Consider the following 16039-nt stretch of genomic DNA (forward strand, 5'->3'; position numbering starts at 1 on the left):
TCTATCTCTGTTTTTATTACTCCTCCTATAGTCTCACTTAACTTATGTTAATTATAACTTTTAACCATAGTAACTTCTGTTTCATAGAGGAAACTGGAGGCAGGAATGTCAGACATAAGTGTTGTAGCTGACTACCAGAGCTCATGAACTTTTTTTTCACTTTTTTTTTTTTAGTGTTTATTTTTGACAGGCAGTGCGAGCGAGCATGCGCAAGCAGAGGAGGGGCAGAGAGAGAGGGAGACACAGAATCCTCAACAGGCTCCAGGCTCTGAGCTGTCAGCACAGAGCTTGACGCAGGGCTCGGACTCACCAACAGTGAGATCATGACCTGGGCCAAAGTCGGATGCTTAACTGACAGAGCCACCCAGGTGCCCCTCATGAACTACATATACTACTTTTTTACGGCACACTTTGTTAAAGTATGAAAGTGCTGTAAATTTTTAAGTGGCAAAAATGAACATGTTTATTAACATGCCTCAAAGATATTGCATATGAAAAATAAGCAAAAGAACATGAACTTAGGTTTAGTAATTAATATGTGAGAATTCTAGTGATCACTAATTTACTCAATATAATCTCGTTTAAGTTACCTAAAGCTGAAGATGTTGGATATTATTTTCAGGATGACATTATGCAAAATATAAATACTGTTGAATAATGAATCAATTTACTGAACACAAGTTTGTTTTTATACTTTTAAGTCTTTAAAATTTTTTTTTTTTTAATTTTTGAGAGAGTGTAAGAATGTGGGGACAGAGAGAAAGGGAGACAATTTGAAGTAGGCTTCATGCTTAGATCTGTCAGCACAGAACCTGACGTGGGGCTAGAACCCACAAACCATGAGATCATAACCTGAGTCAAAGCTGGACCTTAATCGACTGAGCCCCTATGTTGTTATGCTCTTAAACATTATGGAGAATATTAGCTTATTTGAGTGGCTAACCTACATAGGCTAAGGAAAACCCAACTAAAATAAGGTGTTTGTATTATGCTTAAAACTGATAAATCAGAGAAAAGATGTTTTAAACTGAAGTTTAAAAAGATTTTTAAACTGAAGTTATTAGTCTTGAGTTTATCAAAGATTTCACTTATGTGTACTTGTAATCTTAAATGTTTCAGATTTAATTCCTGTAGGAAGATTTTTTTTCAAAAATAGTTCAGTTTTAGAAATTCAGTTTTGTTATTCTCTGGGAATTTTAGGAATGTTTGCTTCTATAAATTATTTTTCTGTTTTATATAACTCAGTAAACCAAATCAGAATTAATTTGATAGACCTATAAGACACTTTTTAAAAGATGCTTTAATAGACTTTTATAATTTTTTTTTCTAGTTTTGCTTCTCCCCTCTTCCTATTTTCTCCTTCTGCAACAGTAATTAGATAATATTAGATCTTCTTGTTCTGTCCTCCATATTTTGTAACCTCATTTTCATATTTTCTACTTGTTTTGAGTTGTATTCTAGATAGTCTGGGTAGTTATTCAGATTTACCATCACTTTTGCAGAAACTGTACATATACTGGTACAGTGTATATGTATAGTTCTCTGCCATTTTGCTACCTGGGTGTATTTGTGTAATTACCACCAACATCAAGATCCAGAGCTACTACCTCACCACAAAGATATCCCTTGTGCTGTTTTTATAGCATACCCACCACTCCTACCCTCACTGCCTATCCCTATGTCCTCACAACCACTAATCTGTTTTCCATCTTTATAATATTATAATTTAAAAAATCCTATGTAAATGGAATCATGTATATGTGACCTTTGAAATAGTTTTTTCCTTTCGCTGTAGTGCCCTTAAGATCATCAAGTTGTTGTGTCAGTGGTTGATTTCTTTGTATTGCTGAGGAGTATTCCATGGTATGGATATACTTGTATTTTTGGTTCTTAGCCCTTCTGTCAATTTTATTCCTTTTAATTGTTAAATTTATACCATTTAGGTTCATTGCAATTATTAGAGGTTAGGGCTTAATCATTTCATTTTTTTTAATGTTTGTGCCATAGAACATTTATTTTTATGTGTGCCAGTAAACATGAAGAAGTTAGGTTTGATTTTACAAGACTCTGAAAAGGACTAAGTTCAGATTCGTCCATGACTTTTGCCTATTCTTCTTCTTCTTTTCTTTTTTATTTCTTATTTTTAGTTATTTTTAAATTTTTGTCCAAGTTACTTAGCATATAGAGCAATAATTTCAGAAGTAGAATCCAGTGATTCATCCCCTACATATAACACCCAATGCTCATCCCAGCAAGTGTCTTCCTTAATGTCCCTTACCCATTTGGTCCATCCCCCAGCCCACAACCCTTCCAGTAGCTCTGTTTGTTCTCTATATTTAAGAGTCTATTATTTAACCATTTCTGTCTTCTTTTTGTTCCTTCTGTTTCTCATTTCTCTGTTGTTGTCTTCCTTGAATGTTTTTTAGAATTCAGTTTTGATTTTCCTAGTTTTTTGAGTTTTTAAGTATATCTTAGCATACCTTTGTTAGTGGTTGCTCTCAAGGCATTACACTGCACATAAATAATTACAGTGTGTCAGTACTGTTGTCTGTATTGTGTCAGTTTGAGTGAAGTGTAGATACCTTATCTCCCTTTGTGTTCCTTTATCCTCCCTTATTTATTTATTTACTTTTTTCTTTCCATAATAGTACGTGTATTCTTTAATCCCAGTCACCTATTTCACCCATTCATTCCCCACCTACTTCCCCTCTGGTAACCATCATTCTGTTCTCTGTAGTTAAGAGTCCTCCTTGATTTTTTTTTCTCTTTTTTTTCCCCCTTAGCTTGTTTGTTTTGTTTCTTAAATTCCACATATGAGTGAGATCACATAGTATTAGTCTTTCTCTGTCTTATTCGGCTTAGCATTATACTCATTAGCTCCTTCCATGTCATTGCAAATGGCAAAATTTCTTTTTTATGGATGAATAGTATTCCATGGTATGTATATACCACATCTTCTTTATCCATTATCAATGGACACTTGAGCTGCTTCCATAGTTTGGATATTGTAAATAATGCTGCAGTAAGCATAGGGGTACATGTATCCTTTTGAATTAGCATTTCTGTAATTTGTGGGTAAATACCCAGTAGTACAATTAATGGATTGTAGGGTAGTCCTATTTTTAATTTTTTGAGCAACCTCCATACTCCATACTGTTTTTCACAGTGGCTGCACGAGTTTGCATTCCCACCAATGGTGGAAGAAGGTTCCTTTTCTCCACATCTTTACCAATACCTGTTGTTTCTTTTGGTTTTGATTTTAGCCATTCCTACAGGTGTGAGGCTTTTTAAAGAGGCTTTAAGAGCTGTTGTAATTTAATTTTTTAATATTCTCCACAAGGTATTAACATAATTATTACATATAATAAAAAAATCCTTTCTGAATTACACATAAAGTGCTTTAGTTCTGCTTTAAGCCACAGTTCTACCGCTTAACTTTCTGGGGTTAAGAATGACCCCAGAAATACAGAGAATTGCAATCTAGCTACTATTCTATTAGGAGAATAGTAGAATCTATTAGAATTATTTTTAGATTCTTAGTTGATTTTTACTTAGCTCACAATGGACTAACAAAATGGATACTCCATCACTTTTCACTCAACAGAATAGAGATTTATAATTCATCTGTTTATAGAGATCCCTGAATGGTCTGATCATAAAGCTAAATTTGCAATTATTGCTATCACCAGTGGTAGTATGACCTATTGTCTGAACTAGAACAAATACAAAATCATTAGAGAGGAAGAATTCTAGAGAAAGTCAGAGTTAAATTCTTATTGCCACTGGGATTCATACTGAAAACCAAGAAAAGAGATCAGGGCTTAAGTTGCTCAAGAGTGTTAAGTACTTGATACTATCAGTTGTATCAGTTTTGGCTTTGGGCATCTTATTGGATGACTTCCAAAACTGTGGAAAAATAATTGATAAAAAATCACTATTCTAATAATATGAAAATGACTATATCTCAAAGATTTAACTGATTTATTCCTGTAGGAATCACTTGCCCTTTGATTTTTCTGCTTGATTGTTCACAGGTCTGAGAGTTAATGAAGCACCACCTCTGAGCCTTTTTTTTCTTATAGATCTCCTATTTCAGTTAATGTTAGTTCTGTTTTTCCAGTTACTCAGACACAGTCTTGGGAGTCCTCCTTCATTTCTTTATTTAACTGCATATATCATTTCTGTTAGCAAAATCGTTTTGGATCTAACAGCAGAATTTATTCAGAATCCATTAAGTCCTTAGTTAAAACAAAGACCAGATCTTGTCACTTCTTTGTTCAAAACGTAGTGGCTTCCCTTCTCAAAATGAAGAAGTTTTTTTTCAATGGCCTTCACGACTCTGTGTGACACAGCTGCCATTACTTCTCTGTCTTCATGTTTTGCTGTCTCTTGCTCACCCTACTCCAGCCAGACTCCTCATTGCTGTTACTCACACGTGCCAAGCATGTTTCTCCATCATGGCCTTGTTACTTGCTGTTCCCTCTACCCAAAATGTAGGGGTCACATGAGGGCCTCTGTGTGTGTGTGTGTGTTAGCACATAACTCCCATGTCTCTTAGCCTTTCCTTTATATTTGTCCTTCCCTGTGCCTTGATGTTCTTCCCCAAGTATCTCAGTAGTTTATTATTTTATTCTTAGTTCTACTTAGATGTCATCTAATTAGAAAGGGTACATCTAAAGTAGCCCTCTTGGGACTCTATTTATCCTTGTGGGTTTTTTTTTTTTTTTCCATTTTAGGGCTTATTGCATAATACTTATTATTTGCATCTCCACAATGAGAGCAAGGGCTTTGTTTTCTTTGCAGTATTTCCAACACCTGGAATAGTGACTGGCATCTCTTAGGCACTAAATATTTGTTGAATAAATGAAGCCAACTAATAGGGAAATGAGGGAGAGGAATTATGAACAGTAATACAGTCTTCTTTCCATTAAGGCTATAAATTACCTTCTTTCCTCTCCAACATAGGGAGATTCCTTGTGTGAAAAAATCTCTGGCTCATGCTTGAAGTTCTACCAATTAAATTCTTTAAGCTAACTGGTAAATATTTTTGACTCATAAAATCCTAGGATAAAGTCACTTAGTTTTTTTGATAAATAATACCTTGGAACTAAAAGGGTTTGAATTAACAGAGAATGTTGAAACACAGAATGTTGCAGAATTTGTCAGCTTTGGGTTGGATGCCTTATAAATAGTTTGGGCAATCAAGGCAGAATGCAAGATTGGATTATCTCGGGAGGTAAGGAGCAAAGGCATTAATTTAATGAGTGGGAAATGAAGGTGCTGAGATGAATTTGGAACTGCTAAGAGTTGGCAGGTAGATACCATTTATCTTGCCCTTAGTCAGCTTTTTGGTGTTGGCCTGGGAGGGCAAAGGTCAAGCTCATTTTTTTAGTCCCTAAAGTAGGAAACAGTTCTGATACTTTATCTTTGACATTCATTCATTCAGGAAATATTTGGGCTGCTGTTACCTACCAGGCCTGGTCTTGGTCTTGGGAATACAGTGATGGATGAGACTATTTCCTACTAATACCTCCTGGCTTTTTTTTCCTTTTCCTAATTTTATAGTTTCTGTGTTTATCACTGTTTCATTGTCTTGTAGGTGATGAAAGAACTATGGTTTTTGTTGAGACTAAGAAAAAAGCAGATTTTATTGCTACTTTCCTTTGTCAAGAAAAAATATCAACAACAAGTATTCATGGGTGAGTAGATTAATACGATTTCATAGTAGGGAGGTGACACTTGTATTTGTCATTTGCTAAGAAATAGCAGTGCATGTAACTGACATGACATAATCCTAAGATTCAGAATTCTCAAGATCTAAACTGTTAGTCATTTTAAGTTTTTATAAGAACTAAGAGGTGGGGATAGGTGAGTTAAAGGTTTGTCTTGGACTCCTCATCATGAGGAGTGGTAACTTGTCAAGAGAACTCAATAAGTTTTTCTCTTCTGCTGAATCCAATCTTTCTCTTGGTTGAAATTTTTTATTGAAGTGCATAAAAATGTCATATGAGCACAACTTCATTGACACTTTACTCATGGATCTGAAATACTAATGAATATACAGAATTCTGAGATTATACTTAAACAATTTTTTTGAGAAAACATTCTAATCAAATAGTTGTGTATTGTCAAGACAAGTACAAGATTAATGGGTGAGATTTAATGTTTTTCACACTTGTTAAAATTTTTTTTTAAAGTTTATTTTTTGAGAGAGAGAGAGCGCACAAGTGGGGGAGGGACAGAGAGGGAGGACAGAGGATCCAAAGCAGGCTCCACATTGACAGCAGAGAGTCCAATGTGGAGCTCAAACTCAAGAAATGTGAGATCATGACCTGAGCTGAAGTCAGATGCTTAACTGACTGAGCCGCTCAGATACCCTGATGTTTGTTTGTCTGACCTAAATTTGTGTTGTAGCACTCTGTACTACCTTTGTTACCTTACTTCATGTGCAAATGAGGATAATTGTTCCACCCTCAAAGTATTACTGTGAGAATTAAATAAAATGATGGCTTGAAAAAAATTAGTATAATACCTGGTATGTAAGAAGTAGATAGCAATGTTGATTGCTGCTATTTTTACTGTTACTGAAAACATGTTGAACTTGAATGGTTCACTGTAGTAATTTTTTTTTTTTTTTTTTAAATTTTTTTTTTCAACGTTTATTTATTTTTCGGACAGAGAGAGACAGAGCATGAATGGGGGAGGGGCAGAGAGAGAGGGAGACACAGAATCAGAAACAGGCTCCAGGCTCTGAGCCATCAGCCCAGAGCCTGACGCGGGGCTCGAACTCCCGGACCGCGAGATCGTGACCTGGCTGAAGTCGGACGCTTAACCGACTACGCCACCCAGGCGCCCCTGTAGTAATTTTTTTAATGTTTATTAATTTTAGAGAGAGAGAGCACATGTGAGCAGGAAAGGGCCAGGGAGAGAGGAAGGGAGAGAGAATCCCAAGCAGGCTCTGTACTGTCAGTGCAAAACCTGATGTGGGGCTCAAAATCATGAACCGTGAGATCATGACCTGAGCAGAAATCCAGAGTCAAACACTTAACCGACTCAGACACCTAGACACCCCCACTGTAATAATTTTTTAAGAGCTGTCCTGACACATGCTTTCTTTGATTTCTAGTGACCGAGAACAGAGAGAGAGAGAGCAAGCTCTGGGAGATTTTCGCTGTGGAAAGTGCCCAGTTCTTGTTGCTACTTCAGTAGCTGCCAGGGGGCTCGATATTGAAAATGTTCAACATGTTATCAATTTTGATCTTCCTTCTACCATTGATGAATATGTTCATCGAATTGGACGTACTGGTCGTTGTGGAAATACTGGCAGAGCTATTTCCTTTTTTGATCCTGAATCAGATAACCATTTGGCACAGCCTTTAGTGAAAGTACTGTCAGATGTAAGTTTTAAATGTTTAAAACTGAATGGATATTATTCTGTCATTGAAAGTAGACCTTGTATATCTATGTATATTGAGGAAAAGTAAACTGCTATAATCTTTGAGACTAGATGCATATTGAATATGAAGTTAATAATTTCTTTTTTTAGGCTCAACAGGATGTTCCTGCATGGTTGGAAGAAATTGCCTTTAGTACATATGTTCCTGGCTTCAGTGGTAGTGCAAGAGGAAATGTATTTGCATCAGTTGATACAAGAAAGGTTAGTTGAGGGAAAAATTTAGAACTTGGCTTCCAGTTACTCTTTGTGAATGTTGTAGTTAATATTGTGAAGTAACAATAACGTTTAATAATTATCTTGTCATTTTTTATACTTAAAAGTTTAATATTTCTTAAAGTTTTATGTATGTATGTATTTTTGGTCTTAAAAGTGAGGAATAATATAACCTTTCAATTCATGCTCAAACATCCCTCCTTTCTCAAATTTGCTGGCATTTACAGTTCTCCTTTGGATTCTTCTGAATTTCCTGTAAGAATTCCTTATTTTTAGAGTTCTGACAGTATTATTAAGTAAGACAGAATACTAGAGATAGTGAGTTGCATGTCCTTTTTGATGTGTCTGTTTATAGGCAGCACCACTTTTATACAGCAACAGCGAATGCACTAACCATTAAATATTTATGCTTATTTATTAAGGTATAGAGGTTTCAGTTTTTCCATCTGCCAAAACTACTGATTAAAGAAAGATTTTCTTGAAATATTTTGTGTAATTTAGACTACCCAGGCTCATATGGGCCTTTATCAAATGGATTAAATTTAGTGAGAATCCAGTCTTTTATATTTTTGGGAAAAACATGGTGGGAAGCTTGAGTACCTTCTCTGAGTCTGGGAATGTAATTTGAGAGATATCATAAAATTAAATCTTTCTTTCTTTCTTTCTTTCTTTCTTTCTTTCTTTTTAAAGAATTACCAGGGCAAGAATACTTTGAACACAGCAGGGTTTTCTTCTTCACAAGCTCCCAATCCAGTAGACGATGAGTCATGGGATTAAAGCTAAAACATCCTTCAAGTTTGTGGTACAGTTTTGATGCAGAGAAGAAAATAGTTTTGATTTTTGAGTTTAACAGAAGTGCAAAACCTGACGCTCTAGTATCTTCTGTCCTTCGGTTCTTATTCCTACCCTTAAAAAAAAATTCTTGCTGATTAGTTATGTGAAATACTAAAAATTAACAACATTGCAGTTACTGATATAAATGGTGTTAACTGGAAAGATTAAAGCATTCTGAATGTCTTGCTTATTTCTAGTGTATTCTTCAGGGGTTTTAAACATGTTTCATGTCTAAATACATAGTCTTAGTGTGGTATTTATTGATCCTAAAACAAGCAGTAGGATTTATGACAAACTTTTGTTTAGAAACTGAGTCTCCTTTTTTTGCTTAAAAAGGAGCCTTTAAAGCAATAGTGTGTCACTGAAATATGGTAACATGATTTTCATGTAACAGACAGTGAAAGACATAAGCCTTTTAAGGTGATTTTGACTTTAGGTCATCACATATGTGATGAAAATTGTTAAATGCAATGTGAACTCTGTACACAATGACATAACAAATGTTTGTTTTTATTCTATACAGACTTTCCTTGAAAATAAAGGATGAAACACTTTTCCCCCTTAGTTTTCTAACAGCATTTAAAATTTTTCTTTGCTGCGTATCATAGTTCTCCTGTATTTTGAAATTTTGAGCCTTGTAAAATCAATGAAGTGAACAAGGTATTACATAAATTAAATATTATTGTATGATATACATTCATACACAAATGTAATAGTGAAAATCATTATTTGAAATCAAACTATATCAACAAAAAACAATACTGTTCACTTTTGCCACAATTAATTTTTTGATATTTTAATAATGAGGGAAAGAATCTTTTTTTCATTTACTAATATATATCTTAAATATGTCTAGAATGTAAGTAGTTCTTAATCATTAAGTAAATGAACCAAAACATTAAGACATGGAACAAGTAAGAATTAGGGAGACAAAAAATTAACCATTACAAATGTTTGTTATCATTAACTTAAAATATCCAAAGCAACATGTCCTCAACATATATCTTGTTACATGAATTTGGTTTATAATTAAGGCATCACACATGAAAAGAGAAGGTCTGTTTAACACATGTTTTTAGGATTAGATACCTACCCCATGCCATATTCAATATCAGTTCCATGTGCATTACTAAAAGTAATTTACTTTTACATTTACTACAAAAAATACAGTTAAGTATGAAAGCTTTGAATTGGGGATGAGAGTTGAGTTAAAACTCAGAAGTCAGAAATCCCAAAGGATTTGTGCACAAAAGGATGAGTTGCTTATTGAACGAGTAAACAACAAAGAAAAATACGACTACAATGATTACAATGATTACAGTGACTACAATGGATTATCAGTGAGTAGTTCATGATAATGTGGATATGTAGGAATACCATTAGAGGAATGCACAAAGAACAGACAGACAACTCAAGGGAAGTTCAAGTAATGAAAATATGGGAAATATTTAACATGTACTGTGTAATCTCATTTCTGGGAAAGGTTAAATTAAGGAAAGCATTGGTGTCATTACTCATAGTACCTGCGTGTCTTAATTTTCTCCTCCAGTTTGTTTTGTTTACAAAGGGTATTTACAGGCCATTTGTCTTTTTTGTTTGTTTCTTTTTTAAATGTTTTATTTATTTCTGAGAGAGAGAGTGTGTGCAAGCAGGGGAGGGGCAGAGAGAGAGAGGGAGACACAGAATCTGAAGCAGGCTCCAGGATCACAGAGCCTGATGCAGGACTGGAACCCACATACTGTGAGATCATGACCTGGGCTGAATCTGGACACCCAACCGATTGAGCCACCCAGGCGCCCCTTTTTTCTGTTTCTTGAAAGACCTTTTGGTCATACCTGGCCTGATTGCTTTAAAAATATTTTTGAATTTGCATGATTTGTCAAATTACCATAATAGCATTACTGAATCAGTATAAAAAAGGAAATAAAATTGTACCAGTTACAGTATCATTACAAACCCACTGTTAATGTCCCCATGTTCAATTACTTTCTGCATTTCTAGGTATACATTTGAATGATTTCTTTAAAATACATCAAAGTAACAGGTACAGGTATGATTAGAAAATAAAATGCTATTGAAGAGTTTATAATAGGAAGAAGTATTCTGCCTCTTTCTTTCAAATTGCTATTCCACCTCCCATGTTCAATGGTTTCACCATTTCTGGTAGTTGGTACCTTAGGTTTTATTTTTATCTCACCAAGCTGAGATTTCTCTTGGCTTTCTGTATAATGGGTAAAGATTTAACTGACCTCAGTCTTACTTCTTGGGTAATTTTAATATAGTTATAAGTATACTTTGTGAGGTGATGGTAAAGTCACCCTTTCTCTTCTCTCTGTTAGGGCTTTTACAGTGTATCAACTTCAAACTGTACATTAACATTTCCAGAGTTAACATTTCCACTCTATTCTAATAACCATAAAGTTTCTCTTTTATATTTATAGGTTGGTTCTAAAATTGGAAATCAACAGGCAGGGTTTACATAAATAAAAACTTAAAAAATAAAAGCAGAGGAAAATATTGTTTGCTGAATGGACCAATTAACACAGTTTGATTTCCTTTTTTTAAATTTATTTTTTCAATTTTATGATCTCTGTTGTGTTTCCAGGAAGAATTCTAAATCTCAGGGTCAAATGAAAATTGATCAAAACCATTCCACATACTAATTTGCTTTAAACTTGAATCGTAGTCTCTTTGAGCAGTTTTACCTTTGAGCAATTTTACCCTTCGGTTTGTCTTTTTTTTCTTTCTGGGCGAAGAAACATGTTGTTTTCACCATATCATTACCTTTCTGGGTTACTGTATTCCCTCCAAAAGATACTGATATTTCTAAATTTTTTGAGTGGGCTTTTTAATTCTGGCTAGTAGTTGGTGTGTTTAGCAGATCATTCTTTTCTGGACCTGAAAGTGTTTTGTACATTGTCTCATAATTTTTCCTAAGTTTTCTTTCTTCTGTCTATATCCTATCTCTCATGTTTTTTGTCTTTTGGATTGTTATGTTCTGGTAGAATTTTTACTATTTTTTAACCCTCTGATTTTTAAAAGCAATTTCTTATTTCCAAGGGCAATCTTACTTTCCTCTGTTTTTCTTATTTTTTAAGTTTTTATTTATTTTTTTAATTTTTTTTTAACATTTATTTATTTTTGAGACAGAGACAGAACATGAACAGGGGAGGTTCAGAGAGAGAGAGGGAGGCACAGAATCTGAAACAGGCTCCAGGCTCTGAGCCGTCAGCACAGAGCCCGACGCGGGGCTTGAACTCACGAACCGTGAGATCATGACCTGAGCTGAAGTCGGACGCTTACCGACTGAACCACCCAGGCGCCCCAAGTTTTTATTTATTTAATCTGTACACCCAGAATGGGTTCAAACCCACAACCCTGAGATCAAGAGTTACAGTGCTCTTCCAACTGAGCCAGCCAGGCACCCCTCTTCTGTTTTTTGAAATGTTGCTTAATAGTGAATTTTCTGCTTCACTTAGGAATTTAACCTGAAAATCTTTTTTTTTTTCTTTTTTTTTTTTTTTTTTTACATTCACCAGTTGTTCTGCTGCTTGGCATCAGAAATCTTAAGCCTTGATAAGTTTGTAAGTTGTATGTTTATTGAATGCTAGCTTTACTCAGATACAGCAATGTCTACCTTTCCCAGCAGGGCCTACAGGTTAAGTGCTCTTCTGTCTCTCTAAATTTTTTTTACATGTTTTATTCTTGAGAGAGAGAACGAATGAATGGATGAATGGGGGAGGGGCAGAGTCACAAAGGGACTCAGAATCCGAAGCAGGCTCCAGGCTCTGAGCTGTCAGAACAGGGCACAATGCAGGGCTCTAACTTAGAAGCCATGAGATCATGACCTGAGCTGAATTTGGTGCCCAACCGACTGAGCCACCCAGGAGTCCTTGTGTCTCTTTAATTCTACAATCACAGCCTGTTCTCTAGAGAAGGCATAGGTTGGGATGTGAACAATAAAGCTTAGATTTTCTTTCCTAGAGGCTTGTGCATTTTTAATGAGCCAAAGGCTCTGGCCTAAACCAAAGTAGGAAGCTCAAAATGCGGAATATGAAGCATAATGTGAAAGTTTGGGAATAATGGTGATGCAGTAGCAAATAAAGGTGAAGAGTGGTCCTGATTACAGTTAGGGTAAACTTACCTACTTCATCTGTCCCTCTGTTCTTGAAGTGGAGTAGCTATGGCTTTTCTGATTTACGTTTTTCAGCATTGATAACTTTTCTATATAGAGCAGATGCCTTGGTGGGACGTTTACTCTTCCAACCCTGCCCATAATTTTACACTTACCCAGTTTGCATAGTTAACGGCTTTATTTATCCGATTAATTTGGGAGAAGGCAGCATTTCATTTTGGCTGGTTTGTGTGCTCTTCACAGATTTTTAAATGTGTTGAAGATAGGGTACCTATCTAGTCTTTAAGTTCTGAGAGCCCTTTTTCAGTAGCTCGCCAGCATGCGGCTGCTATCTGTGGTGGGCAGACGTTGCTCTTGCTTTCTATCGGCATGATCCCCTCCTGCTCCCTCCCCACGCCCCGCGCCGCTCCCTGCCCTTTCGCACCCCTTGCCTAACTGCGTGCCTAATACATCTTTTGTAAATATTAGCCCAGCATTGTGCCCTGAGATCCTGAGGAAAGGAGCTCTCAGCATCCAACCAGGAGAGAGCCGAGCCTGGGCACGCAGGCGGCGGTGACTACTGTGAAGCTGCTGGTGCTGCGAAGCAGTTTCCGCCTGCGTCCGGGCTTCTGGAGGCGGCTCCCAGGTGCGGCCCCAACCTGTGGTTCTTCCGCTCTCCAGGACCTGGCAGAGCTCATTCCGAGGCCCGGAAATGACAGCTAGCGAGGGCGTGGGGCAAAGGGAGCCTTCGGGTGGAGTAGGAGGCTGGCCTGAAGGGACCCAGGGGGCTGAACCGCAGCGGAAGGGTGCCTGCATGGGCGACGGGTGCACTGGAGGTGGGATGGCACTGTAGGCTGTCCTTGGACTTTGCCTTTAGCATTCCTAAACTTTCTGGATCACATCTACAGAGCCCAATTGTACATTAAATCTCAGGGCTCTTACCAGCCTCTCTCAAGTCCACTTATACCCCCCACCCAAAGGGTTCAGAACAGCAGATTTAAGACTCCTACTCTAGAGAATATACGGTAGTGCCATGAGGAATTCATGTCAAGAGAGGACAGTACAGACGCTGAAATAGAAGTGAGCAAATGATGTGGCCTCAAGTTTGGGGGCTGGAGATTCAGGTAAATTCCTTAATCCTTTAAATGATTGATTGCTTTGCTGTAATTTAGGGAATAATTTTCAAATCATCAAAGTGGGGTATTGGAATTTACTTTTCTGTGGGGGATATTGAGTGTGAGAATTCGTAAAAGGATTTTTTGTCTCCATCACTTAGTGTGTTCTGCAGCTGGAGTCTAATGTGTTTGTGGGATTCTTTTTCACTATTCCAGGGACAAAAACCACCTTTTCTTCTCCTGAATATATGAGCTTATTAATTATCCCAAAGTCTTGGATATGTCAATTTTAATTTGATTTTTGTCTTCGTTTTGGAAGGGGGGTTACAATGTAGGGGATTAAAACATTTTCAACAGAAATCCAAACACTTTATTTAAAAGCTTACATGTGTTGGAGGAGAAGCTTTTATATAGCAAGGTAGGCATGATGCTTCAAAATAAATAACTAGTTGGAGTAACCTTAACATTGGCTTTATTTGTTGACATGTGGTGCCTAGTGCTATCAGTGATCTGCTTTAGGCCTTGGTTTGCTTATATATAAAAATAAGACAATAACTGGGTTTTTTTCCATGTTCATCTCTAATCAATGAAGAAGTCACACAATGCATGTATTACAAGTGTTTTTTAACAGAGGCAGTCTGAAGACTGTGTAAGAATGCAGAGTATCATAGCTAAATGTTGGTATAGTTGTATTTTGATGTTCAAGTCTTATTCTAGTATTGTACTAGCTGCTTTATCAGTGTTAAATGTATAGTTGAGAAACAAGTCAGATCACATCTGCAGCTATAGTGGTTGAATCTCTTTATAAATATTACATGGGCATGAGTGATGCTTGTTAATTGACTGTTCTGGCATCTTTATACTTCATCTTTTCATTTTTTCATCGTCCTTTAGATGTTCCACCACTGAAGATTTATTCATGATAATTCACACGTGGTAATGAGCCAATGTGTTCTTGCCAGGTAAATGTAATGCAGGTTCTGACAGTTTCATCTTAAAATGTTTGTTGTTTTTCTGAATTATATTACTGGGTTACCAGTCATCTGTGTTTGTAGAAAGTTTGGTTCCAGTAATTTTTTTTCAATTCTGAAAACAGAAGTATTGTTGATATAGTGTCACAAAGTTAATACCACCATTTGATATAGAATGTAGTACCAAAACAAGTACAGTTTATCATAGTGTGGGTATTAGATATAAAATACATAGAGTGATGCTGATTGCCTATTTAAACAAAGTTCTAAAGAGACCTTGTAGTTTTCTCATCTGTGTATATAATTTGGTAGGAAAATGAACCCTACTGTAGTGAAAAGACTCAAACTGACCTAAGTTCAAACCCAGCTCAACAACTTACTAATAATTGTGTGCTCTGAAACAAGTTAACTTTTTAATTTTTGAACTTGAAACAAAATTTACATATAATCAGAGACACAAATCTTAAGTATATGGCTTAAATTTTTACTGCATATATTTCTAAACATCACCCAAATCAAGATATCTATCACTTCTATGACCTTCTTGCCCCTTTCCAGTTGAATTGCTGCCCAGAGGTTATAACTATTCTGATTTTTGTTACCATAGTTAGATTTGCCTGTTCTTGAACTTGATATAAATGGAATCATAGAGCTTGCCCTGTTTTGTGTGTGGCTTTTTGTCCAACGTAAAACCTGGGAAATTTATCCATGTTGGTTTGTGTATCACTAGTTTGTTCATTTTTTTTATTCTGTCATATGAATACATTACAAATTGTTTTTCCAGTTTCTTGTTGATGGGCATTTCAGTTGTTCACGATTTTTTATGAATAAAGTGCCTATAAATATTGTGCAAGTCTTTTGGTACATAAGCACTCAATTCTCCTAGGGGTGGAATTGCTGGGTCATAAAGTAGGTATGTGTTTAACTTTATTAGAAACAGCCAAAGAGTTTTCTAAAGTGGTTGTACTATTTAATGTGGCCACCAGCATTTTAAGACTATTTCATTTGCTCAACATCCTCACTATCACTTAGTATTGCCAGTATTACTATTTCTAGCTATTAATGTGGTTTTAATTCATATTTACCTGGTGGTTAGTGATGTTGAGTGCCTTTTCATATGCCTCTTGGGTATATTTGTGTCTCTACACTTGTTTACATTTCTACCTAGTCAGGTTTTGCAAACCATATACCATGAGTGGTATAAGAGAGTGGAGAAAAAATGGAATTAAGAGAGATGGGGTGCTATCTTGCTCAATAGTGACAGCAAGATATGTGGAAGTGTTTTGTCCTTAGGCTAAATAACAGTCCTTTGGGTCACTGACTATATCTATTAGGG

The 16039-nt window shown here is 36.1% G+C and overlaps 1 protein-coding gene across 1 annotated transcript in view; it reads left to right on the top strand.

Moving 5' to 3' along the window:
- DDX4 (DEAD-box helicase 4) overlaps window positions 1–8686 on the top strand; it is an 88101-nt gene extending 79415 nt beyond the window's left edge. The window contains exons 19-22 of the mRNA XM_047854412.1: window positions 5600–5699; window positions 7127–7397; window positions 7547–7657; window positions 8360–8686. Of these exons, the coding sequence (XP_047710368.1) occupies window positions 5600–5699; window positions 7127–7397; window positions 7547–7657; window positions 8360–8446 (569 nt within the window). The 3' untranslated portion in view covers window positions 8447–8686. The remainder of the gene's footprint in view (window positions 1–5599; window positions 5700–7126; window positions 7398–7546; window positions 7658–8359) is intronic.
- Window positions 8687–16039: the final 7353 nt, after the last annotated feature.

This window comes from Prionailurus viverrinus, chromosome A1, assembly GCF_022837055.1.
Source record: "Prionailurus viverrinus isolate Anna chromosome A1, UM_Priviv_1.0, whole genome shotgun sequence".
Classification (NCBI taxonomy): Eukaryota; Metazoa; Chordata; class Mammalia; order Carnivora; family Felidae; genus Prionailurus; species Prionailurus viverrinus.